At 42.1% G+C, this 27,954-nt stretch overlaps 1 protein-coding gene across 3 annotated transcripts; it reads left to right on the top strand.

Annotated features, from left to right (window-relative positions):
• Window positions 1–504: 504 nt before the first annotated feature.
• On the top strand, window positions 505–27,068 carry plcd3a (phospholipase C, delta 3a). Of its 3 annotated transcripts, XM_030407571.1 has the most exons (17): window positions 505–632; window positions 2,868–3,007; window positions 3,639–3,841; window positions 14,502–14,666; window positions 18,441–18,669; window positions 20,497–20,626; window positions 21,105–21,330; window positions 22,476–22,677; window positions 22,980–23,124; window positions 23,417–23,569; window positions 23,661–23,813; window positions 23,902–24,052; window positions 24,197–24,313; window positions 24,543–24,721; window positions 25,016–25,151; window positions 25,433–25,582; window positions 25,670–27,068. In XM_030407571.1, the coding sequence occupies exons 3-17, from the start codon at window positions 3,751–3,753 to the stop codon at window positions 25,822–25,824; spliced, it is 2,382 nt and encodes a 793-aa protein (XP_030263431.1). In that variant the 5' UTR covers window positions 505–632; window positions 2,868–3,007; window positions 3,639–3,750; the 3' UTR covers window positions 25,825–27,068. The 3 variants fall into 3 exon arrangements, with proteins under 3 accessions (XP_030263431.1, XP_030263430.1, XP_030263432.1); XM_030407570.1 differs by lacking the exons at window positions 505–632; window positions 2,868–3,007 and having other exon boundaries at window positions 3,514–3,841; XM_030407572.1 differs by lacking the exons at window positions 505–632; window positions 2,868–3,007; window positions 3,639–3,841; ... (1 more) ...; window positions 18,441–18,669; window positions 20,497–20,626 and adding an exon at window positions 20,656–20,931.
• The last annotated feature ends 886 nt before the right edge of the window (window positions 27,069–27,954 follow it).

The raw sequence follows: 27,954 nt of genomic DNA, 5'->3' as shown, positions 1-27,954 counted from the left end.
CACCTCCCTTTGTTGATTGGATGAGAGGCTAACTTTGCTGTTGCTAAGCTTGAAGTATTTTCTGATTGGACAGTCCGAACGTCAATCATTAGTACGTAACCCACACCAAGAAAGCAGTCCCGGACATTTTTACGGGCGCTACTATCTGCAAAGGAGGGGTTACGATTAAAAGTTAAGAAATACAAGTTTACTTAGATACTTTGTAATTGCAGTTTTCTATCAACAGAACAAGTTAAAATATTTTTTATGTAAGACGTAATAGTTGTATTTCTTTTTGCTGACCTCATCGTGTAACTCCGAGTTAATAATACAATGACGCTCCTCCTGTGTTTTAAGCGAAATGAAGACACCCACTTTTGTAAACTAGTCCGTTCCAATTGTTTATGTAAGAAAATAAGTAAATACTGCCTATTTTCAAAATTCAACTATTTTACATGCTTAGTGGCGTAAACGGGAGTCGTTTTGGTCGCAGTTGGATCATGAAACGTTTCAGTATGAATGCTCTGTGTGTTGTGCGGAGTAATACGTTATGGGCAGGGGCTCGGGGGGAAGTCTGGAATCAGCGTAAACAAACGGCATTCATTGTCAGGCTGCCGCTACGAGCACAGCTCCGAGCCCCTCGTTGTTGAAGGGTGGGTCAGGCGATCTCGCACTTGCTCAATAATCATGTTGCCAGTGGACGGACTGGTGTAGATCAGTTTTGAGTGTTTCTGCGAAACCCATGTTCTGATATGCAGTGTTAGTTTTGCACTGTTGAGTCGGGTTAACAGCTAAGGATAAGCTAGCTAGCTAACGTTAGCCAAACGGTAACGTTAGTTAGCAGATGGACGCTACGTGGTGTCGCTCCCAAACTAAACACAGCATAAATCTATAAAGTGTGTATCATTACGCACTAGTATCAAAATAAACGATATGATTGAGTACGTGAAAATGTAAAAGTAAATGGTTTCAAAGCGGGACCAGTATTACTCAACAACGCCATACTGTGTGTCAAGCTAGGCTAGCTAGCGCTAAGGCTAACTAGCTTGACACTAAGACCATGATCGTTCGATAATATTTAAACAAACGTGTCTCCCTATTTCTAGACATTTGTAGATACAGCGTCAACGAACACGCAGTCAAGTAAATAAAAAAAATAGAATACACGACAGAGACGGTTCCAACGGCAGCCATCTGCTAACTAGGCCAGTGTGTTGATACAGGGTCCGCGTAATAGCTGGACTGTAATGTTTTCCGTGAGAGTTTCCCCCACTAAAGGATTACGATTCATTGCAGCATTTACATTATGTCTTTTTGCCAGAACCACATGGACCACAACTCGTAAAAATATCCACAGACTGCTAGAAAAACAACCCTCGTTCGTAGTAAATTGCGACATGGAACCCTCGATTAACTATTTTAGTTTCAGGAAATAGACGGGCCCCGGATCTTGCAAGGCAGCACTGAGGCTTTCCTTTATTTTACAGATGGTTAGCAAGCTGTAGTTGGCTTTCACACGCCAAACCAACAGTCTACTTGTAATCCGTCCATAACTTTACTTTAAAACTTGTGTCGGTTTGTGTAAAATAAACAGTTCAATTAATGTTTCATTAAAAAAATCATAATAATATGCCAACCTTATTATGGGGTGTATGTTAATATATGGTTCTCCTCTGTTGCACATCCTTAAATTCAGATAGTATTTTATAGGAGTGTTTGAGCACTAACCATCTCACTGGTCAGTCAACACACTGCACTGACTTCATCTTAAACTGTATCATCACAAACATACAGTTTCTAGTTTGCACAAAGCATAAATTTTTTTTTACTTCCACTTATGGAAGAAATGGGTTCTCTGGTCTGTGACCTCTTATGGTGGGTGGCTGGTCTCTCCTATCGCCGCCTGTGAAGACTGACTGAATCCAATGGCCACGAACAACACAGGCCTACTGTTTCTACTAATAGAAGCAGGCAGAGTTTCAGCTCTGGCAAAATAAGCTGAGCTTGGGGATCCAGTTAGGCAGAGGTGATATGTTCCAGTTAATGTGAAACCTAATGACCAGGGGTGGGGGGCGAGATTGAGAAATCATACCAAAGGGTGCCCATATTCTCAAATTAAGGAGCGTTGCTGCAACACAAGCAGGGCTGCTCCTCCTGCATAGATCAGAGCTTGTGAGGATTAGTAGGCATGACTTAATCTCTCACCCTGTCTAACATGGCTGTGGCTGCAATTGAGAGAAGATGAAAGATAGAAATTGTAATAGGCATAGCCTTGAAGGGTGCATTTATCCATCTCTGCACTGGAGGAAGCTGTTCTTTTTTAGATTTTTATGAAGCAAGTCCAGCTTTTTGGGGGGGGGGAGTACGACATCAGCTGCATGAAATGACTGAATGAGTGAAGGAAACATATCACTTTAAGTGCCTTCCACCCACCGCCTGCTTGTTTATGTGAGCTCGTGGATGGCTGTGGATCAGGGAAGATCACATTTTATGCTCTTCCTGACAGCACCAGCTTCCAGACCGCCCAGCTGTCCCCCTCCTGTGCTCTCTGTTATAACTCCATTACAGAAGATTTAATGAGGTTTCCAGCCAGTGTTTTGCTGCCGTGGCCCATCTCTCCGTCCACCCACCAACACAGATCTAGCCTTTATTCTTTCAAAACACGCCATCCAGATCCATCACATACATCTGCTCGCAGTGGATGGATTTGACTTGAAGAACAGGATTGATTGTTGTTGTTGAGAATGTCTGCAGTTCGTGCTCATAACCAACGGGGGGCGCTGCCCTCTAACAGATTGGTTTAAGGGAATATTTCTGTGGCTTTGTTTTTCCCCTGAGAGAAAACATCTTTCATGATATTATAATATCTTTCCCCCCTTCCCCTCCAGATTTCACAAAATTTGCCCTAGAACTTTTAAAGGAGATGTGTAGTCCTCACGAAACTCACCTGGTCAGAGGATTCCAGGTGTGGCGCACACAATATGAAAAGCTAGTGGTCATCAAAACACAGGCAACCGTCTATACACATGTAAGTACACGTTTTTCAGATTTTAAGAAGTTGTTTTCCCCTTTTAAAGAGAGTATCCATAGCCTACATGTTAGAAATTCCTTTCTTTTAAGTTTGAGCAGTTAAATAAACGCTTCTCTCTGCACATTAAAGGTTTATATGTAGAATTATCTAAACTATAAGGCGGAATTAAACATTAAGCAGCCATTATGTCTTATTTTCATGTGCCAAGCTGCACTCGAACCCTCCTCTGGACATTCTGGATATTTGTTTTATCATGTTGGAGAGCAAAGAGATAAGGGGAAAGAAACAAACAAACAATAAAACTTTATTCAAAGGAAGCATGACGTAATACAATAATAGTTTTATGTATATATATATAAATCAAAGATCATTATGTTCTCACAGAGCTTTAAAAAGTTTCAAGGACCATCCCTGGTTCATGTTCCTCCGTGGTGGTTGGGGCAGGAGGAGGAGGTGGAGGTGCGTAAAGTGTGCGCCTGGTTCGGAGTCGTATTACGCACAGGCACGGAGCGCAGCGCAGCGCCGGGGAGGGACTCTTCTACATGTGGAAAAGGAATAACTGTTGCTGCTCGGCCCCCTCTCTCTCTCTCTCTCTCTCTCTCTGTGCTCGGGGGGCTTTCTGGGGCAGCGCGAAATCTGCACTTGCGGTGAAGACACCTGCACCCCCTCCTCCCCAAGACTGAGCGTCACCCATAGTCTCGAGTGTTTAGCCTGCAGTCAGTGTCGCTGCAGTCGTGATCATGTTGGGAAGCGGGAAGTCAGCGGCCACCGGTCCCACCGAGGAGCGGAGGAAAGTGGCGGAGAAGGCGATGGACCCCGGCAGGAGGCTCAGTAAGGACACATCCAAACTTTTCACATCACATCTCTGTTCTCTTGAGAAAACACCAGCGAATCAGCGCGAGGACTGAAATATGTGTCCGTGTCACTTCACCGTGGGGAGAACTTTGAGTGCTCACTGTTTGTTCTCCTGGAGACATTCTTGATACGAACTTATCAGCCATTCCTCACATGTTTCTCATCACATCTCTGCAGGAGGTGAACTGATATCTTTTGTTTCAGAAGTGATAAAAAGGCTTGAATCATGATATTTTGAAAAATACTGTGTGTTATCAACACCCTCACTGTAATATTTATGTAAGCAACAGGAATGTGAAGTTTGTATCCTTCTAAAAAAAGATGGGAGGATTACTTACTTCTGACTACTGAGTTACTTACCAGTAAACAGTGTCGTAAAAAGTACTTTAAGTGTCTGATATTACATTTGCTTAAGTTTCAAAAGTGGCTTTCTGGCAGTAAACGTAGTAAAATAAATAATTACAAATATTTTGTAAATGTAGCTGCATGTTCAGTATATACTGTGTACAAAGCTTCAATAGCCAGTAAAATAAATTGATTAAAAACTCTCTAATTCAGCATGCAATCTGTGAAGTAAAATGTGATTGAATGTAATTAAGTACTGTACCTAAGTGCAACTTTGAGGCACTTTACTTGAGTATTTCCATCGTTCTGCTACTTTATACCTGCACTCCACTTTAGTTTTTGGAGGCACGCATGTTGTATTTTTACTTCACTGCATTTTATTTGATAACTTTAGTTACTAGTTACATTGCAGATGACATGCTGCATCAGAGCCAAAACGTGCATTTTAAAGTAATTTATTTGATAAATAATCAGAAAAAGGTTGAATATAATATATCATAGTGTACAAAATATATGCAAATACATATACATGCTCATGAGACTAAAGTACATTGACATCACTGCTAGGGATTGAACTTTCAGCATTCTGTTTGGGTAAAGTAATATTTTAATGGGATTACTTTGCGTTCACTAGTACTTTGTACAACACCGCTAGCAAGTGAAGTTATCAAATAAATGTAGTGGTGTAAATGTTGAACATTTTGTTCAAAATGCACTCGAGTGGACGTATGAAGTAGCAGAAAAAGGAGTTACTCAAGTAAAGTACAAGTACCTCAGTTGTACTTGTACAGTACTTCAAGTCAATGAACTCAGTCAGTGTTAGTAAATGAACATCCAGCACGTTATTTACTGTGTGGTTATGTGCTTGTGTCCTGGTTCTGCCCCGGTCATTTTATTAGAGAAAACAGTGTAAGACAGCTTCTATTGAGAATGACAAGATAATGACAGCTCACTGACACATCAAACACAGCTGAAATGGACTGTGTGTGTGTGTGTGTGTGTGTGTGTGTGTGTGTGTGTGTGGGTGTTAGCTGAAGAGATCATGTGTTTATGAAGCGCTGAGCTGCTCCCTGTAACCCACTGCTGTGATTCAGGCTCCATCCCAGCCCACTCCCTCTCAGCCCGACACTCCTCACACGCCCTCAGAGTTCACCGTCACACCTCACCCCAAAATAGACACCTGCTGAGCAGCGACACAGCACCTGTCAGAATCCCTGAAAAGACACCATCATTCATGCTGCGCGACCTATTTATGCCACACAGATGTAAAATATGCTCGCCGCCAATAATCTGCTGTGAAATTCACGTATTTCTTCATCATGTTTGGCAGGTTTAAGTTAAATCAGGTCAGCAGCAATTAGATACAATGTGCTTTGCTCTCCCTTACACACAAAAGATGAATAAATGAAACGTATTATTGGGAGCGCCTAAACTAACCCACGAAAACGTTTGGCGCACCAGTGCGACCAGCGTGACTTTGAATGACTTTCACTTTCACCAAAGCGACATTTTAACATGATATCTTTACTTTTACTCAAGTGTGACTTTAAAGTACTTTTTGTACAAACATAATGTGTCGGTCCACCTCAGTTTGCACCAGTGCAACCAGTTTGAAAAGATAATCTGCACCCCGTACTCTTACTTTTGGTACTTAAGCACAATTATTGCCAGAAAATTACTTTTGTTACTTAAGTGCATTTGATATCAGATCTTTTAAGGCTTTTACTCAAGTTTTTTTACTCAACTTGTCGGAACTTACTGCTCCTAAATTATGCACAGATGCACCTAAATAAAAAGGTTATGTGCACCAGTGCAACAAGTGGGAAAAGTTAATCTGAAGCCGTGTACTTACTTTTGATACCTTTAATATCAGATACTTTTACTCAAGTACTATGTCTGGGTGACTTTGATTTTTACAAAAGTCATAATTCAGCACAATATCTTCGCTGTCACACAAGCTTGACGTTTGGGCACTTTTTTTGCAACACTTCTTCTAAAGAATCACAGGTGTTTATTTTGGCATTCGGTCAAATGAAATCCGCCTGCGAACGTTTAATTCCCGAACACTGAACTCGTGTTTTGTCGTGTTTTTGGAGCGGTGAGTAATTGTGCAGGGATCCTTGACACAGCAGGCCATGTTGAAACTCTGACACTATGCAGACACTTGTTGAAGCATTACTGATGTTTGAGTTTTGAAACTGTATCTCTGTGCCTGAAAATGTTAGACGCAACTAATGCTATATTTGAGCGTCCCGCTAATACCGACTAATGAGCCAGTTATGTCACCCTAGCCCCCCCCCCTCCCCCCACCCTCCAACCCCCTCCGACCCCCTCCGACCCTGACCCCTCACCACCATGTGTCGTCGTAAATCAGTCAGGTGGCCTTCAACCCACCGTGTCTTAAATGCTTTTTAATCCTTACTCACATCAAAGTCCAGAAACCACATAGTTCTGTCATTTCCAGAGAGAACAGAGTGAGTTGAGAGTCATGTGGTGCCGCGGGACGTCTTGTTTGCCCAATCGCTCTGAGCCCTTTCCTGCAGATAAGGCCCGTGAGCCTGAGATTTGTTTGTTTTGAGATAATTTGTGTTTGAATCAGACAGGTGCACATATGGATAAATATATTCACCCCCGCACTCGTTCCCAGAGGGGCTGGTTGGTGGATTTGATTTCTGAGCGGTGTTGTTAACTCAAGAGCTCTGTGACGCTGAGAGACAGCGATTAGCTTTGAGTGAGAACAAACAGTTTTCCAGCGTCCGCCCAGCGTTTACACAAACAAAGTCCGTGGTTTGACTTTATGGGGTTTCGACTAGAGCGACGAGTTCACAGGTTGCACCTATGGGAACGTATTTGCTGTGCAGACAGTCCGTATCAGCTGACTTGGTGAAAAATACCTTGAATATCCATGAATAGATTTTTTGGGGTGTTTTGTCATGAATACAACTAAATTCAGACAACACTGAGCTTACAACACACAACGAAGAGGCCAAAAATAGAGATAAACAATTCAACTCTAATGTGTCTTTTCTTAATTTGACTAAAGGGAAATTACATAACAATTTACAGCAATTTCCATGTATGAATCACTTTTTTATGGACCATACGTGAGCGGATTGTAACGTGATGTGAAAAATGAGACCTTCCCCGTCTCTCTCAGTCGATCAGGCCTGAGGATGATCTATCCAAGTTGTTAAATGCCGCAACAGTAGCCAAGGTTAGTTTAGAAACGGAGTCTGCTAACATAAACTGAACGCCCAGCTTCAAGCATGACACAGAAGTTCCACAGATTTCCTGTCAAGCTGTTTATAAACAAAGGTGTGAGGCGATGGTGATGCTGGAGAAAATCACCCAGTGATGCATTACTTGTTGGGATTTCAGAGACCGCGTGGTAAATACAATCCATTTTCACCTGCTGATTAGTGTAAACGTAACACCCCGCGTGGTTTCCATCGCTTTATGAAGTGCTTGTTAGAAAAATGCTCTGAAAAAATAACTCGTACTCAGAAATGTTAACTAACAAGTGAGGAAGAACGCTTCGTTCTCAGACAGCACCTGCGGTTGAAAGTGGCTGCTGCTAAATCTGGTTTAACACAGGACCTCGTTTAGTACAGTACACGTTAAACTAAGGCTGAGCAGCAGCTTACAACATGGGCAGGGAAACTATTACTGTTCATTAGATGATAGATGGGATCAGCTTGTACTGTATAATCAGAATGTAATACAGTAGATGGACTGATAGCCAGCTGAAAAATTGATGATTTCACCTGATTGGCTTGATTTTATGGTACATAATAAGATTGTGCATTACAGAACAGCGCTGCTTCCTAAAGACATTACTTTGCTGAATATGGCATATAGTTAATACCATTAAAAACACTCTTCCAGCTGAGCCTTTATGTGACACTGTTGGTCATCTTTATCAAACATGCAGCCTGTGCAGGAGGGTCACCACTTAAATACCCGGTTTCCAAAAGAAGCTGGGATTCTGTGTTAAAAGTTTTGACATACACTAAATTACAAACAGTACAAAGACCACATATTAAAGGTTTTACTTCATCAGCTTCATTTGTCTACACATTTAGGTTTAATCTGGTCCGAATAAAAGGCAACATTTAGATTTTACAGTTATTATTATTATCATTTTTAAAAGTATTGCATTGGATCTGTGGGATCATAAGCAGTGAGGAACTACAGGCAAGGTCAGATCAGATTTATGGACCTTCATGACTATAGTCATGAAAAAAAACATATGGCGTATGATTATAATTCTGTCTTCTGTGTCATGTTTTTGAGATTTTAACCACTTTAACACATCAAAATTAAACTACCGTTCCAATTTTCGATCATCTTTACACCAGAATATGTAAACCATCATATAGGACCGGCTCTGTTTCTCCCCTGAGTATCTTTAAAACCTGTCAACCTCAGGAGCTGCAGAAATGATCTTTGGCCTCCAGATAACAGTGCTCGTATCTTTGTCTGCTGTGAGGACTGTATATGATCCTCATTTATGTTACATCACTTCCACACTGTATTTATAGACTCCTCACTGTGTGGTCATCTCGTGCTTATTAACGAGTTGATGAATGATCTATCCCTCATTATGAAAGACAAAGAGAATAAGAGAATAGGTCGCTGTGTGTTTTCAGCTGAATACAAAGAGGATGCTTTGCTTTCGTGTTCAACTGTGGGCTGTCCAAAACAAAAACCATTGGCAGTAATTTTGCATTTCAAAATACCACAGTTTGTTTCTAATCCTTTTTCTGGTGAATCTGTTCTCGTGTCAGAAGATGTCCCAACTCCAAAGCAAAGTCTTTCCTTAGCTCATTTCTTAATTCTCAGTAAAGACTGGACCTTGTATGACGAGATGCGGAAAGGACGGCCTGACCCGTCTTGCAGGGACAGAATTGAGAATATTGAATTGACCCTCCACCCATATCACGTCGGCAACACCCCGACTCGTCTATCTTTGTGCGAGTGTAGAATCCCGGCTAGCCGACGTTCGTGACAGTTGTTATGCTGAGAGAAACGTGAACCGTGTCCCAGGAGGAGCTGGTATGTGGGCCTGAGTGAAGACGACTCATGCAGACACAATCTATTACAGACCAGCTGATATGGTTGTTTTCCTTCAGCGCCTCCTTTAAGTTTAAGAGCCCCCCGTCCCCCCCGCTGCTCACAGCGCCTATACACCCTGCAGGAAAATATTCCATATGGGATTGATTCGTATGTTTATTGTTTTCTCGCTGCTGATTCAGCAGTTGTTTTTACAAGGGGCAGCTATTTAACAGTTTTTAGAGGTTTAGAGATGCACTTTCACCACTCTGGTCCAAAATAACATGTCTCAACAACTGTCGGATGGATTACCATGAAATTGTATCCGTACGTTTATGGTCCCTAGATGAAGAGTCCTTGTAACGCTGACAGCTACCTGACTTTTCATTCAGCTCCAAATTGGTTGATGGTGATGAATCAGAATGACCTTCGACTCCTCTGTCTCAACAGGCATTTGATGGATTTTCATTAAAGGGTAACTCTGACAATTTTACAAGTTGAAGCGTGTTTTTCAGGTCTTGGGGATGACGACTACAAATGTATAAAGAGAGAAGATTAAAGTCTTTTATGGCGTCAGAGGAAGCTGCTTGTAATCTGATGGATTTTCTTCAAGCATGTTATTCAGTTGCATTGTGGGTAATGTGCTCTTATAACACTCAAGAAAACCGAATTACTGGGTTAGTCTGACTATGAACGGATTTTTAAGATGCATGTATGTATACACCTTAGTCTGACTAAAATCGGACCGGATCAGATTTCTCATAGTCGAATTACAGCACCCAGATTATTCGATTGATAGTCACATTACTCCTGCATGTATACGCTCCATCAGATCGGATCGGATTTTGCGTTCTGAGCAGGCGTGAAATTTTTTCCCCGGGGCCGTGAGCCGGAAGTAGACGGACGGCGGCGGCGGCGGTGTCTTTCCTCCGAAATCACTGCAAGAAAGAGCGCCATTGTGCCCCTAGTTTGTGTAATTATCATGTACACCATATATGAAATCTACAAAGATGTAGCTTCGTCTCACTCTTCGTACGCCATCTTTCTTGAATGCCGAGGCAGCTGGTGACGCAAAGAGGTCAGCCGGAGGTGGCTCTGTTACCACTAGTTGAAATGGGTACAGCCCCACCTAGCGTACTGGGGTATGACATGCTCCGCCCAATAATCAGATTTTCTCACAGGCATGTATACTCGGATAATGCAGTTGTCTGGTTGAGTAGCATAGTCGAACTATGGCTGTAATCTGACTAAGCTGTGCATGTAAACGCACCGATTGTTGTGAACAGTTTAAAAACACCTTTTTTATTCCGACTATCTTCCTCCTTTTCAAAACCTGGCACCTACATTACCCACAATGCAACTTAGCTGCTTAGCCATATGGTGTCACCATTAGGTCAAAAATGTACTTGTGCTAATCTAAGATGGTGCACATGATAAACTGTTGCCATCGTGAGTGTGTTAGCAGTGTGATTATCATTTAGCTCAAAACAACACTGTATATAAAGACACGGCTAGCGTTGAGGCTAACATCATGTCTTTTTATTTTAAAGAGGCAAATACCTGCATGACTAATGACAATCCCTTCAACCTCAGCTGTGTTTAGTGCTAATGTTAGCATGCTGTTGTGCTAATCTAAGATGGAAACCATTGTTAACATTATACTGAGGTCAAATCACTGTGTAGCCTTGCAAAGACTGTAAACTCTTCTTGTTGTTTCGCACTTTCTTTCCCCTCCAACATTGCTAGTTCTGCTGCATTTCTGCATTTTTAACTCCTGTGCAGTGTTGAAATTCTTGCTATAGAGAAACATCACCATGGTTGCTAGCCTAGCATGCAGTGCTTTGACCATGTAAAGTAGTGGGATGTCAACCAGATTTTCAGCGGGAGGCCATGACAACAAAACACGATTCAGCGTTGTAGCTTGAAGAATCGTGCCCATCCCTCGATATAAAACCCTGATGAATAGGCTTTCAGGAGTGAGTAGTGTTGCCTGCCCCACAGTTGCAGACTTGTGAGCACTTGTCCTGTTGTGGTTAGATATGAAAAAAAAACATGCAGGTGGGGAAACAGCATTGCTCAGGCTGGAGAGGCAGTAATAAAAGGTGAAGCAGTGGGTTGAGACAGAGGCGGTTAGGGCTGTTTGGCCAGCTTATCATGGTCAATGACCTGCACTTAATCAGGTCCATGTGCTCTGCTTGAGGGAATGCCTCGCATGTGGTAACAGCTTGGACTAACAGGCTTGTTGTGTGTGTGGAGGGCTGGCAGGGGGATTTCTTTGTGTTTGACCATGATGGGGAGGAATCTACGGCTCCGGTTTGCTTCGAGTCAGGCGAGAGGGGGGTGAGAGCAGTTTCTGTTGTGCTGTAGCTCGGGGGGGCCCTTTGAGGAACCTCGGCCGTTTGGCACTGACAGTATGAGGATTTAGAGCAAAGAGAAAAGAGAGAATGCCAACTGGGTCTGGACAAATCTTCAGGGGTGAGCAGAAGAGGCTAAGCCATGAAGAATAATGTGACAAGAGAGAGAGTTTGTTTAGACTTCTCCCTTGAAAAGCCCTAAAAGAGAAAAAGAGCTCTGTGAGAGATCCCATTCATCCACCAAGAGAAGCAATGAGGCATAGCTGAATGTCCTTCACTTTACTGTAAAGCTGTAGTTGGATTATTTTGTCATGAAGCAGTTTTTTATATCACCAGATTCTTAACCAAACCTGTGTTTTTTTTGGCCTTGCACGTTTTTTATACCTATTTTGCAGAAGTATGTATTTGTATCATGCAGTACCTTCAAACCATTTTGAGCCCGAATGTCTGAATATTGTTATATGACTTATTTGAAAACATTCATCTCTTGATTCTGAAGGGAAAATTGGCCTTTACGTGTCATCCTCACTGTTTCCACAGATTTCCTGGCAACTTCATGCTGTTAAAAAACAAAGTCAGATGTCTGGCAGCGAAAGTTGCTGAGCAGTTCCCCTGAAATTACACTGAAATACTCCATAATTCAACCATGAATTGCTGTGAAATTCCCTATATACATTATTTGTAACTGTAATCCTGTAATTTTGTTATTTTACAGAACTATTCAATCAATCCACAACACACAGCTGTCACAGCATAGATTTTTAAACGTAAAAATGAAGAAAAGGTATTTAAAGTAATGGCCGAAATATTCTTAAAACTTTCAAATAAAAACTAAAATTGCACTGAAACTTGCGGGAATCACTTTCACCTGACATACTTTTGGGAATCCGATATGTTTATGACATCACAGATCACATCTCTTTTTATTGAAAAACAATCTAAGAATGTTAAATGTGTTAAAATAATGAACTAAAATAAGAGTTATTTCCCTCATTTGGAGGAAAAAACACACTATGACACTTCAGAAGAGTTGTTGAGTAAATCTTACATCATTTTACATCTGACTCACGCAAAAATGTCCACGTCACAGTGTTGCACAGATTGCAGCCTGAGCCCTCTAAGTCTGCTGTGTGTGAACTTTTGGAATGAGAGAGAGCGAACGACTGTTTAAACTCTCCTTTTGACTTCAGTCCAAGAATCAGCCTGAGCTTTAAACTAGAGCAACAACTAACAATTTTGTATTTTTAATTTGAATATTTAGTCCATAAAATGCTCATTTCATCTTCAGATTGCTTGTTTTGTCCAACAAATAGTTCAAAATCGAACTAAAAATCTGTTCTTCAGTCTTTATTTAATCAAAACCGGCTCCGGTAAAATTGTTCTCGTAAATCCAAAAGCCATGTTTTGTGTGCCAACATTTAGACATACGATAAATCATCAAACCAAACAGTTCATAGTTATTTGTTTTCTTCTGTGTCAGTGATTTTAAACAACTGGCCTTTCCCTTCCGTCAACTTAAAGCTTTATTGTGTGTCTATAGATCCCACAGGCCTCCTGCTTTTGTCCTTTATTGTCTCCTAAAACACTCCCAGATCCTTTCAGTGCTCAAAACAAATAATAATCTGTTCCCTGGCTCTGCATTTGTTTTAGCTTCTTGATTACATTTCCATAGCAAGGGAGACCAACGGCACAGCCCGGCAGAACACTCTGAAACTTTCCATACTATAACTGCTTCTCTGCTGTCCGTTGGCCTGCTGCTGCCCCAAGAGAGAAATAAATCTATAAATTATCACAGCTGATTCACTTCTCAGCATTCAGATTTCTTGCAGATTTATTCTGACTTTAAGTATGTTGTTAATTTGTACAACAAAAGTCTAGACTGGAAAAAAAAACACTGAAACCTATGACCAGTATCAACCTCTGGTCATTTTGTCCAAAGTTTGTATATAAAACACAAGCTTTGGTTGAAGGTATAAGCAGAGAAGTGTTGACTATAGTCAGTTCATTGACCTCAATTCAATACCGTAAGCAACAAGCCTTCATCGTACAGTATGCTGGCAGTTAGATTTAGATTTAGGCGCTAAAACTTCGTGGTTAGGTTTAGCAAACATCATGCATCAGTGTTCACATTCTTGGGTGTGATCGAGCCATTCCTTGGCATTACACTTGAATAAATGCACACTTGTTGTTCTTTATGCTGCTGCGCCTGACTTGCTCCTTTGATGTTGTTATAATTACTGTGGCCACTAGAGATTGCTGTCCAGTAACAAATGTAAATATGGGTCAAATTAAGCTGCTTTAACAATCAACCTATATCAGTGTTTTTCTGATGTGGAAAGCCTGGTTTCTAAACAGTGCTGCGATAATCATTGTACATATTTGTATAATTTATATATGAATATGTGTATATGACATGGACTTTTGTGTTATTTTTAGTCATGTGACTGGCGTTGGTCTGAGTCCTACAGACTGTAGCGATCCTCTGACTTCTCTTTCCTTTGTTAGAATGCTAACACGCTCCATGTGGACGGCAAACACAGTAAACCTGCTGAAAATGTATGCTAACATTGTCATTGCGAGCGTGTTAGCATGCAGATGGTTGCATTTAGCTTCCAGCATTGCTGTGGCTAATAGCTAACTTGGCTGTCGACTGTTGTTAACTTTTCAGACAGCAACAGAAAATCATGATATAATAACACATACCTGATAGAATTTATGATTGATTTATGCTACTAAGAGATTTTTAGGAAAAAAATGTACTTTACAGACTTTTCTTTTCTTACAGGGAGTTTCATTTTTGTATCATGTTGGAACCTTTACTTTTCCTGAAGTCAAAATCAACTTCCTATCACTCAATGCCAAACTGTTTTATGTGTGTACTATAGGCCTGGAAAATGAGGACATACGCACGATGATGCAGGGCTCCAACATGGTGAAAGTTCGCTCGTCGAGGTGGCAGAAGAGCCGAAACCTGCGGCTGCTGGAGGACGGGCTCACCGTGTGGTGCGAGTCCACCAAGAGCTCCCGCAAAGCCAAAGCCCAGCAGACATGTGAGTATTGCTGAAGCTCGGCTTTATGATCAGGGAGAGTGTTCGTGTGTGAGCTTGCTCTATCAAACTAATCATCAGGAGGGAGGCTTTAAGGAGGCTAAAGGACCGAGAGGAGAAGTTTGGGGTTAGGGAGGAAGTGGAGCTCTGAAAGTGAGAGTTCTGATGAATAGGAAGTGGTCTTCAAGGATGAAAAGGAGGAAACTCGATATCAGATGAGGAAAGCGATTCAGCCTGGAAGCTTATCTACAGGGGAGTCGTGTAGACGCAGACCAGCAGGCCCTCCAGCAGCCCAGCACAGACTGGGATGTGAGTCATTCAGCCAGCTTATTGTTCAGAGTTGTTGAGCTGTTTTATCTTGGCTCTATCTAATGCCCTCTCCTCTACCTTGACTTATTAAAGGGGTGGCTTATTTCCTCGATGAGTGAGAAGACAACTTATGGGCTCTGCAACCAACTGTACTTTATGTGACAGATTTATTAAATTATTACCTAGAGTTGTTTAAAGTCCAGATCACAAGGTCAAACTGGTGTGAGCTCTCTAATGGCACCATTTCCCACAATGCACCAGAAGTGAACTCTTTCCTGTATATTTTGGCTACAAGTCCTGTTAGGATGTAATATTTAATCTCGAGGGCGTAGGTTTGTTTTCAGAAGTTGGGTGGGGACCCAATTAAATCAGAGGTTCTTGAACAACAATAAAACAAGTATATTTATAGAAATATAATGTCTTTAACCATTTCCAGTGTTCACAGTGAACCTTTGTTGTTTTAGTTTTATCTTTAGTTATGTCTGCAGGCGTCTTTACAAGCTTACAGAGCATACAGGCCCAACAAACAGCCTTTCTCAAGCCACCCCCTACACCCACTTCCACTCTGTTTTTTTTTTCACATCCGAGTGGCGGTTCCGTCGCTAACCAATTAGCCTTGAACCTTCCAACAGCAAGTTTACAGTGTGGCTGACTTACTGACCACGTGCAACGCTGTGTTGTGTATGTAATAGTTCCATGCGACTACGTGTACAAACGAAACCTGCTGAAACTAAGACAGATGTTAAATATGGTCATGCAGATGTTAACAACACCAAGCTTATATTGTATTTAGGATCATATTTACCCTTCTCTCGTCCAGAAAACGTTGGAATTGTTCATTTGATTTCAAAGTGTTGTTATTTAAAGGGACTGTTCAACATCAAGCAACTCATAAACATCGCGAGAAGACAACAGACAGTTCATGTTTCCGTCAGAGAGAGGGAAATTTGGGATGAACTTGCTGCCCCTACATGTTCATGGAGAGATAATGTGCGAGTACACTCTGTGACGGATCGGGGAAAATACCTCCCACCATTAAGGTATTGTAGCCTCAGAGGCAACATCCAGGGCAAATAAGGCTCCTTAGCGTTATCCACAGACCAAGTGTCTGAAGACACTTTATAAAGTCAAGTTATCTGCTAGTTAGATAGAAGTAATTCAATCTTTGTGTAACTCGGCTGGACTGACCCTTGTGACCTGAGTGAAGGCTCCTCTGAGGGGAAAAATACAGCTGGTGATACTATGTTTACTCAAAGAGGCCAAGAGTGGGAGTTGGCAGCGACCTCTGTAACATAGACAATGCAAAACAAACAAACAAAAAGAAGTGAGATTCATTTTTTTTTCAATCACAGCAGATAACAAGAAACTGAAACCAAAACCTGGCAGGTAAAGTTTGAAAACAGGTGACCGCACCTCTGGATGGGCTTGAAGCTCAGGTTGAAAAATCAATTTGAGGATGTCAGTATGTAGGACACTCTTGTTACAGATCACAGTTGCAGCATCTCAGAGTTACACTGGTGGCCTAAAAAAAACAGGAACGCCTTAAAGAGTCAGTAAAACATAGAAACTTTACATCTCATTTTTGTGTTGATTATAGAATCAATACAAATGCTGAGTAGATTACAAAATTAGCTCTTTAAACCTCAGCAGAGTTGTTTCGTCTGCCTGACTTTCCATATTGAAACAGAAAAGGTATTTAAGCAAAAGCGATTACTCAAAATTGGACTTTTTATTATTTTGTCATTTCCTTGGAATGAATATTCACTGCAAGGGAGTTAGAGTGGAGGTGGAGCCGTGTCAGCTGACATGCACAAGACAAATCTGTGTCACACTTCTTTATTTTCTTCCTCATTAATTGACCTTTGTCACGACCTCCTCTTTTCTGTTTGTGCTCTCCGTCCTGATGTTGGAATGCAGTTTAATGCTAACCCCCGCTGGCTTTTCTGTGTGAATGGGTGGGTGGGCAGGTTTGTGGGTCAGCGAGTGGCGGCGGTGGTGGTGAAGGCCGTCTCGATTGTGCTGCAGCTGCACCAGAAATAGACTCCGAGTGGAAGAGTTGCAGCTTGTAACACTCCTTACAACGATGACAACCAGCAGTGTGAGAGCAGACACTGATAATGCTGCACCGGCAGGCTGCTGAGGAGCATGTCTGCGTGTGTTTTAAGTGTGTGTTTGCGTGAATCCAGGACTGAGGCTTGGCTTGCTTCCTCTTTTCCGAGCTCCAGGCGCCTTTCCAGGTCCAGTGTGATCTGACGCCTGCAGCTCAGCGCACTGTCTTCTGCCTCAAAAGCACTTAGCATAGAATACAACACGTATTACTTCTGCTGTGCCTTTCTACACACACACACATACACACACACACACACACTTGCATGTCACTTTTGCCATGTCTCTGGGATAACCACAAAGCAGGAATGTGGAGTAATTTCGAAGAGGTGGATGGCAGAGGCTTTATGACCTCCAGTAAGAGAAAGAGGCTATTGTCAGGGCAGACACTGCTTATTACCCAACTGAGTGATCACAACACTGAAGGCGTCCCGCAGCCGAAATAGACGAGTTTCTGTGCTGAAGAAAGTTGTTGTGTTAGGGGCCGCTAGTAGCCACAGTGTGTTTGTGTTTGGCTGTCTTCTCTGGGTGTTGAAATGCAAACACGAGATAAACAGATCGCATAAAAATACTCTAATAGAGGTCGACCGAGTGTTTTCCTCAAGCAGAAGCAGAGAACATACAAATGTTCAGTAAGTGACAGGAAGTCAAATATAAGAGAAGAAACCGAAACTTACATGAGACGAATTTGTCAGCAGTCAGTCCACCACAGGGGTCCAAACTCAAATATCTCAACAATAACTTGAAATGTATTGCTCACATTCATGGTGCCCAGAGAGTCAACTCTGATGACCTTGTTGATCCGTTGATGTTCCCTCCAGCGCCACCAGCAGGTCAAAGTTTTCACTTGTCATGTAAAATACCCCAACATCTACTGTGTGGACTGGCACAGATATTCTTGATTTTACAGAAAATGAATCATAAATACATAGAGGTTGTGGCGGACTTGAGATGTTTGAGGGGCCAGGGAAAAAAAACAATTGTGCTTGGTCTTTAGGATGCTAACATGTTCACCACAAATGGGCAAACTTGCTCAACATTCACATGTTAGCATTATTGTGAGCTACTAGCATGCTAATGTTAGGATTCAGCTAAAACAGCCTCACAGAGCTGCTGATATGGCTGTAGACTGTTTATTCTGGATTTTACTACGTATCCCATAAATCAACCCTCCACATTATAACAAGCAGCCTCCATGTCGAGATAGAAGCCAGTATAAAACACATTAGAAGACTTTGCTCTTTGGCTTTTACGTTTGACCTTTAGCCGCTTTGCTCCGTGTGTTGTGTTCTCCTGCTAAAGCTGTGTTTACTCAACAACACAACAACATTTTTAGTCTGAACTCTTCTTCTCTCCTCCCAGTCGCAGTGACAGAAGTGGAATGTGTGCGTGAAGGCTGCCAGTCGGAGGCTCTGAGGCGTCTGTCTGGCTCGGTGAAAGAGAACCAGTGCTTCACTGTCGTCTTCAGAGGAGCCAGGAAGAGCCTGGATCTGCTGTGCCCCTGTGAGGACGAGGCCCAGCGCTGGGTGAGGGGGCTCCGGGCTTTAAAGGACTACGTGGCCAACATGACTCAGAAGGAGAAACTGGACCAATATCCTGCCCAATTTCCAGGACGCTAAATTAAATATAGTGAGGCTGATGCAGCACTGCTGTCACATGTGCCATCACATGTCCGTAGCATAGCCAAGGTGAGCAGTAATGACAAGATAAAAAGCCCAGTCTAAATATAGTCCAACTATCACTGTTAATTACAGTCTGATGTAGCCAGAGGATGAGTGTAGGTATCAGGTAGTGTTCTCTGTTTATATATTTTTAGTTTGGTGAAAATATAATCACCACCGTAATTATCTTGTTTATTCTGTCTTTTTTTATCGCCTGTATCTTATCATGTTTCATCGTGGAGCCTTTCAGTAGCCTAGGTGATGTTTATCTTAAAACGCCGCACTGTGTATGTGTTGGCGTCCTGTGTTAAAGGCAGGTGACAGCAAACTAAAATAAGTCTTGTTGCTATAGACTCTTTCAGGGAGAGGATTTTCCCCCCACCCCCCCAAGGGTCAGAGGCCTCCAATAAATGCATTCTACCTGCATGGAAACAAGAGCTGGATCCAAAATCGCCTCCAAACAAACACTTATGAGTATTTTCATCTGTGTTCACAACTTAATTTATTTATAAGAGATTTTGGATCAGATTTTTGATCAGTGTTTCACTTTACACTCATTCATCAGGTACACCTAGCTAAAACTATAGCAGTCCTGCAATAAATACTCCATTTATGTATCGTAATTCAATCATAAATCAATCTGTCACTTGTATTCTCGATTAATCAAGTAGAAACAGAAGCAAGTGATTGGAGGGTGCTGAGTGGCAGAGACAGCTGTAGTTATAATGTTCATTTTTCTTTTTTGAAACTGTTCTAGCTTTTGGACTGAATTCCACGAGAAAGGTGCTCATACATTCGTTTGCTCCATGGTTTGTCCACCTCCTCTCAAAATATCAATGAGAGACGGCTAAATAATAGAAACACCACAGTTATGCAACACAGTTCAGCGGCACTCCAAACTACATCCTCCAAAACGATCCCGAGAGTGAATCAACAGCTGTCTGAAATAGTTTTAGATTCATTGCAGGACTTTTATTTGAGGCTGCATTAATTTGAAGAAAGCTGTACCTTATAAACTGGCAACTGAGTGTATGTGTGTAAATATATGCGTTATTTTGCAGGAGTAACCCAAAACATTCTTCGTTTTGAATTGGTAAAAAAGTTGAGCTAGAACGGCAGGGAGCAGCTGACAATGTTGTCTATGTGTATACATGCTGCTCAGTTAAAGTTTATTAATATAACTCTAAGTGTACTCTTATTTTATCATACATATCTTTTACAAGAGAGACTTGGCCAAGTTAGCAACCGTGCAAAAAAACACATCTAAATGCAACATACTGAAGCAACACCATACACAAAAATCGACGATTCCAAAAAGTCCATCTGTTCCTCAAAAGAGCAACAACCACATGCCTCCTTCAACACATTCTTCACAGTGAGAGGTAGAATTGCGAGGGGACTGTGAATCTTTTTACATTAAAGTCACACTAGGAAAGGATCATTTCACAACTACTATGAAGAGGAGAAATTATCACACCAACAGTAACTCTCTGTGTCTTTGTGGGCAAGTGATTGTTGTATCAACAAAAAACCCTCTCAAGTAAGCAGGGGAGGACAGGAAAGAGAAAGAGAAAACCTTGGGTGGCTCCATGGAAAACAGGACCCCCTGCCAGGGTGAACAATAGGTGCCTAGTGAAGTGGTTCAGACGCAGAACGGAGCTTAGACTCGATCCTGGACGAAGGTATCCACATGAGGAAGCATGATGCAGTCAAGTGTTTTAGATTTTAGTAAGTTTTTTCTCCTTAACCCTGTGAACTTGGATCCGTGGCTACCTGAGGAGAGCCGATCAGAACCAGGACGGCAAGATGAGCTACGACGAGGTCAAACGTCTGCTGCAGATGATCAACATCGACCTGAGTGAGCAGTACGCCCGCTCTTTGTTCAAGGTCAGGGTCGTCTTTATTTTGTGGAATACTGAGTGTGGTCAGTAGATATCTGTATGGGCTCAGTGTGCTGTGGAGTCGAGAGTCTGTGTTCAGTTACCAAGCCAGCGGCAAGCCAACCACTCAGCTCCGCTCCACAACATCTTTATCCCCTCCCACAACAAATCAAGAGCCAGTTATTTCTTTATTGTGGGGGATTACTGCCTGCTCTGTCCCTCCGGTCTCTATTACAGCTGAATTGTTGGTTTTATGCTCCTTCCTGGTACAATTTCCAATCCCGACCCTCCTCAGAGAACCATTTTTTTAATGTAAGTTTGCACAGCTGGGTTGAATTATTATGAAGATGCTTTCCCCGCAGGTGATATGAAGCACACACCCAGAATAAAAGCATGCTTTTGTTTCAATATGTGTCTGTATTTCTTTGTGTGTGTTTGATTGTTTGTGTTTTTAAACCCATCCCTGATTCCCCTGTGTGTCTCAGAGGTGTGACCGCTCCGGCGACGGTCGACTGGATCACATAGAGATTGAGGAGTTCTGCAGGGAGCTGCTGCGGCGGCCCGAGCTAGATGCCGTGTTCAGACACTATTCCAGTAATGGCTGTGTGCTCGCCACCGCAGAGCTGCGAGACTTCCTGGGAGACCAAGGAGAAGACGCCTCACTGAATCACGCTCAGAGCCTCATACTCACCTATGAGCTCAATGACTGGGGTAGGTCCTGAAAGCACTCATTTAAGGCTTTAAAAGAAGAACCCACAACAGTTGAATTTAGACGCTGTGAGTGTCCCTTTTTAAGCTGCACCCAGACTGACAAAATAGTGATTTACCACTGATTCAGTCAGAGCAGGTTTGTTTTAAGGAAATCTGAGTAGTAAGAATGAGCAATAGATACAGGGATGATGTATTTTCGTAGCAAACACCCAGTTCCCCTCATTAAAAAGACAATTTTTCGATTTTTGCATGAAATAAACTGCATGGGATACAGAACTTCAATGGTTTTTAAAGTGTAAATGCAATCCAAATTGAGCAAGGATGTGTTTTGCGTAACTTTTTATTTGTAAGTGGAAGAATATTTTCTTAAATTTATGAAAGTAAACAGACTTTACAGGGGCTCTCTGGTTGTGCTTCTGTGTTGGGCTGGTAGCTGCGTTAGTTTTGGCTTTTTGCGGACTCCACGTTAGCTACTGTTGCTCCCTGTTAGCGGAGAGCAGAGAGGCACGGCGACAAGCCACTCGAGAACGTGCATAAGGTCACATCCTTTGGACTGTCAGGGAGAATCTGTCCCTCATAAATAAAATCCACAGTCCAGCAGCATTAAACAACTTCAACAAATCATCACCAGGCTTGTAAATGCACCAGAGAGAGAGACGGGGAAGGTCTTGTTGTTCGCATCGTGTTACAATCTGCTCACATTATGGCCAATAAAAACCGATTCATTCATGTAAACTGCTTCAAAATGTTACATAGAGTCCATTTAATGAAGATAAGGTGATAAAAATAAGCATGGTTTCCTCAAATTCAATCTTGTACATGAAAGTAAATATCTGTAAAACATCATTAAGTTTCCAAAATAAATGAGTGAATAGGGAGAAATTATTTCAACACTATTTGTGTGCTAAGTAAAGCGCCGAGTATAAACATCACAACACAGCTTAAAATTAATGATGTCAACACGATTAATAAAGAAGTGAAGATTTCCTTTTCCTCTAGACTGTTTAGCTTAGAAGGAGGCTGTGATCTAGCGGAGCTGTCTCTTGTCCCAGCTGGTCTTCCGTCTCAGTGCTAATATATTATTAAACTCTCAGCAGTTTTGCTTATAAACCCACTGAAAGATAACACTTTGCCATTTATTGCAGCTCAGAAGAACCTGTTCATGACCCAGAATGGTTTCACCATGTACATGCTGTCCCGGGAGAACGACGTGGTGAACCCCGATCACGCCAGAGTCTACCAGGACATGAGCCGCCCTCTGTCCCACTACTTCATCTCCTCGTCGCACAACACTTACCTGACCAAGGACCAAGTTACCAGTGCCAGCAGCACTGAGCCATACATCAGGTATTCAGACAGAAACTTCAACATTTCTACAATTCGTTAAGATGTTCTGAATTTATATAATCGTCCTATGGTGTTAGATTAAAGGGACAGTTCACCCCAAAATCAATAATACATATTTTCCCTCTTACCTGCAGTATTTTTTATTCTTCTCTCAAATATAATGAAGGCAGACATCTCCACTGCCGATATCTACAAAACAAAAACAGTGTATATGGATAAATAGCGCTACAGGTAAGAAGAAAAATATGTATTTTTGATTTTATGATGAACTGACCATTTAAGTATGTGTCTTTCACTGCCAGGGCTCTGATTCAGGGCTGCCGCTGTGTGGAGCTGGACTGCTGGGACGGAGATAAAGGTGAACCTGTCATCTACCACGGCCACACTCTCACCTCCAAAGTGCCTTTCAAGGAGGTCATTGAAACCATCGGCCAGTACGCCTTCAAGGTAAAACAAACTTGATTCGACGGGGATGGTGTAAATCCTCAGCTATGACAGTATGCCTGCTGCTCCTCGTTACTGCTAATTCAATAATTGAGTAGTCGTCAGTAAACAAATCCAGATCCCTGACTATCACGGCCTACTGCACGTCTTGCATACTAGGCTCAGAGGCAACCCTGTGGTATTTTGTTTTTGACATACTATAGTATCGCTGTGTTGGCTCCTGCGTTGCTATTATGTGATCTAATTGCGTTTTAATGGCTTGGCGTACACATTTTCCCTGTGTGTCTTGCCGCAGGCGTCCCCGTACCCTCTAATCCTGTCCTTGGAGAACCACTGTTCTGTGGAGCAGCAGGCTGTCATGGCCAAACACCTCCGCACCATCCTGGGCAGCAAACTGCTCACCAAGCCCCTCAGTGCCCAGCCACTAAAGGATCTGCCTTCTCCTGAGGTACAACACACACAGCTGGTTCCTCTTTTCAAATGCCTCTGCCTGTCAGGTTTTCTAATGGAGTCATTTGTTCCAATGACCTTCGTCGCAGGAGCTGAAGGGGCGTATTCTTGTAAAAGGGAAGAAGCAGACTCCTCACCTGAGCCAGCTGGGCAAGAGTGGCAGCTATGCCAGCTTCTCTTCGAGCTCTGATGACGAACTAGCAAACAGCAATAAGAACACACCCAAGAAGGATCCTGCAAAGGTCAGTTCAGGAGGAGTTTTCATAAACACAATTTAAAGTGAGCTTTTCAGATAATCGACCTATTTTCTCTTACGTTTGTCCTTCCCAGGTCAGTTGTAAACTGAGCCCAGATCTATCAGACCTGGTGGTGTACTGCAGAAGTGTGCCCTTCCGTGGCTTTGAAAATGTGTCTGAAAAAATACCAAATGAAATGTCCTCCTTCTCTGAAAACGAGGCTCTCAAGCTCATCAAAGACTCAGGTACAACAGTGGAAATAACTGTATTCTTGACACGCCGGAGAGAGAGAGTCAAAAATATTTTGTGACATTGCAGCTGATTCTACAGAAAACATAATCAGCCTCCTGTGTATCATGGCATGTGGTTTTCTATCTTTTCATTTGCAGGAAAGCTGTTTGTGAGACACAACAGCAGGCAGCTGAGCCGGATCTACCCCTCCGGCCAGCGCCTCCAATCATCCAACTATGATCCTCAGGAAATGTGGAATGGTGGCTGCCAGATGGGTTAGTACTCCAGGCTAGAAGCTAGGATGCTGCTTTGACTGCAGCAAATCAAGGCAATTCATTTGAAAAGCATTATGTGGTCAGTAAGTGCCAAACAAATGTAATACTCACTCTCATTTCTGCAAATTGCTGCTACACCACAGCACAGTGATGTGATTCACTGATGCTGAAATGTTTTCCATTGGCACGAATGTGCTGTGTTACTAACTCCACTCTCTGTGCTGTGCAGTGGCTCTGAACTTCCAGACGCCCGGGGAGCAGATGGACCTGAACCAGGGTCGCTTCCTCCCAAACGGTCGCTGTGGATACGTCCTCAAACCGAGCTTCCTGTGCAGCCCCACGTCCAACTTCAACCCAGAGATCACAGGAGGAGGCCCCGGTCACGTCCCCACCCAGCTGACCATACGGGTGAGTGAGCAGCTATTGAGTCACCTCCACCGAGGAAGTTCTGTTTTTGTGTCACTGTATTTTTTGCTGTTTCTGTCTGTTCATACGACATCCATTGCATGTCTGTCCCTCCACTGTTGTTCTTACTGAGTTTTCTTCCCATTAAAGTTTTTGGTTTTGTAATGAAGTCTTAAAAATAGAGACTGTCATCAGTGGTGCAGATATATCTGACTTGAGGCTGTACGATAAAAATTGATAGACTACCCATCAGACTTTTATGTGAGAATTGACAAATGATTTAATTTGGCTTTTCAGATAATATCTGCACAGCAGCTGCCGAAAATCAACACAGAGAAGGCGAGCTCCATTGTGGACCCACAAGTGTGGGTGGAAATTCACGGGGTTGCTATCGATAACGCAAGAGACAAAACCCAACGGATCGACAACAATGGTAATTCTGAGATTTCATGATTCACTTATTGTATTAACAAAAAAGAGCCAACCCTGGTCATTAAGTGTATGAATATTTTAAGCAGAGTGATAATACTGTATTTCACATAAAGCTATTATCGATGAAAAATAAGCTTTGTTTTGTAATAATGCAGAAAATGCAGAAGACAGCACAGAAATTTCACATCTTTTTGTAGGAGCTTCTGCTGTCCAGCGCCATGATTAGTTTGTTAAGCTTCAGTGCTGGATGATGTATTTAAAGCTCTTGTGCGCCCTCTACAGGCTTCAACCCACAATGGAACTGCACTCTGAGCTTCCAGCTGCAGGTCCCTGATCTGGCCCTGGTGCGGTTTGTGGTGGAGGACCACGATCACACTGCCAAAAACGACTTTGTGGGGCAGTTCACCGTACCCTTCACAAGCCTGCGGACAGGTGATCATAAAGATCTGCTCTGTACATGTTCCAGAAGAGTCATCACTGTGGCATGTTGTTTGTAATGTGTGTAATTTTTCTTCTCAGGGTATCGACATGTTCATTTACTGAAAGCAGATGGTTCCAGTCTGTCCCCCGCCACACTCTTCATCCATGTCAAAGTGTCCCGCAAAGGAGTTCCCATCAAAACTGTGTCCGAGCGAATGGCCAAGGCCAAGGCCAAGGCCAAGGGCAAAGCATAACGTGCAGCTGAATGCGACGGAAAGCTGCATTTTCTGACAACAAAGGGGCTTTGGAAAAGAAGCTCAGAATGTGAGAAGGAGAGAAAAGAGTGCTGCTGCCAGCCAGTTTCACAGTTCAGACCTCAAGTGGTCCAATTTACACTGAGCCACTTCCCAACGCAGGAAGGAGGATGTCATTTATCAGAGATGAAGAAGCGCGCCGGCTCTTAGCAAATGAATTGCCTCGGGCTGGATAATGAATCCATGATGCACTGTGGGAGTATTTGCTCTTGTCAGTGCTGTGTGCTCCGGAAAAGAAGAGCACTGAAGATTCATGAAACACACAGATATGGGACTTGTTACAAAATTCATGATAGTGTTGCTAATGCTCATTTGTAGAGTATCTCTTAATATGTCAGATGGAGTGAAGATGTATTACTTTATCCTTTTTTTATCTTTAATTTGAGAAAATATTTTAACATTTTTACACGTAACTTTGTGGCTTAAAGAATGATAATAGTTTGACAAAAAAAACTTATTTAACTGAGGCTCTTATAAGTAGGAATCTAAGCATGACTGACTTTCATTAAAACATTAATATATTATTCTACAAATGATTGTTTCAGCCAATGCGATGTGATGTTATACAGGTGAAATAATGTTTGAGCGGTCGTCGCTGGCTGTATTCAAGAAGGTTGAACAACATGAAAAGTTTTTTTAGTTAGTCTTACCTGATTCTCTAGATACTTGGCACTTTTAATTTCACTGTGGGGAAAGAGGAAGACATGCAGTATTTCCACAACTTACGAACAAACTTGAAATATAAACAGTATTAACTTACAGACACATGTTTACTTATGCTCTTAAAAATGTCATATGTGCCTTGGTAGATAGATCAAATTATGTTTTAACTTTGCATCATTATTCTCGTTGCCATTTCTTGTCCTTATATTTCAGGGGTGATTAAACACTAATTTGAGCAAACTAATGCAACCACTAATTACTGTTGGCTACAGTGAATCAGGTAATACTCTTTTTAAGGAGGTTCCCTGAAAATAAATTGGTGCAGTAATGAAAGGTGCTGCACACGGATTACTGTAATTACAGGATGGGTGATCAGGATGGGTTTCAGTAGCATGCAACAAATGGTGACTGAAGTATGACTTTGCAGTTTTCAAAGCTTGCAGTCAGTGTTGTACGAATGGCACTTTGTATTATGTGTGCAAGAGAAAATACTGTTTTCATAAAAGCATTAATAACACGTCGCTGTGTGAGCCCTTTTTGTTTATGCAGAGGAAAGAGAAACAGACGTGAATACAGAGGAAGATGTTCACATCACGTTTGGTTTGCATTCAGTTCTTGTTTACCTTCTAAACACTTAAACTCCTCTCAAGCTGATAAGCTGCGGGAGATCCAGAGAGCCAGTAAGCTGCATGTGGGCCAAGGCCAGAATCATTCAGGAGGCTGGTACCATGTTATAATAAGAAAAGAAAAAAGCATTATGCAGTACACCATTATTCACATTTTCTCCAGCTATCATGCCGTCAGTAGTTCTATATTACTGTTTAATTTGAAAATGAATAAAGGTCTCTGATGTACTTGCATTGGAGTGCACACTGGTCTGCATGTTCTCAAAGTGTTAAACTACATTCTGATATTGTCCCTCTATTAATAAAGGCTGTGTTAGTGGCAGTGTTGTAAAAAGTACCTCTCTTAAAAAGAGTAATATTACTCTGGTAAAAGTCAAAGTCACAGATACAAATAGTACTTGAGTAAAAGTCTCACAGTATCTGATATTAAATGTACATAAGTATTAAAAGTAAAAGTAAATTATATGTGGTTTTTACCTGCTTTGGGTCAGTTGTTTAAATCAGATTGCCAATAAAGATACTAACAGTTACATTCCATCCCTAAATAATAATTGTCAATAATGCATTCACTACTGCTTCAAGGGTGCAGCATGTAAGACCTGGCTACCTGTCAAATTCATACTCCAAGCAAAAAGGGGTCAGCATATCACTAGTAACCGCTAACTGCTGCTAACTGTAGCTGCTAACTGCTGTTAGCTCGTTAGCACAGTTAACCATGCAGCTGGAAGTCGTGTTATTTTACTCTGCCTGCACTTGGAGCTTTGAGCACTGAGGGTGTTTT

The sequence above is a fragment of the Sparus aurata genome, chromosome 23 (assembly GCF_900880675.1).
Source record: "Sparus aurata chromosome 23, fSpaAur1.1, whole genome shotgun sequence".
NCBI classification, from domain to species: Eukaryota; Metazoa; Chordata; class Actinopteri; order Spariformes; family Sparidae; genus Sparus; species Sparus aurata.
This window is presented reverse-complemented; position numbering and strand designations above follow the sequence as displayed.

Coding starts and splice junctions, on each gene's coding strand:
- plcd3a (XM_030407571.1), top strand. CDS start 3,751: ATGTTGGGAAGCGGGAAGTCAGCGGCCACCGGTCCCACCGAGGAGCGG. Junction 22,678..22,979: donor AGCACTGAGCCATACATCAG/GTATTCAGACAG, acceptor TTTCACTGCCAG/GGCTCTGATTCAGGGCTGCC. Junction 24,314..24,542: donor GAATGGTGGCTGCCAGATGG/GTTAGTACTCCA, acceptor TGTGCTGTGCAG/TGGCTCTGAACTTCCAGACG.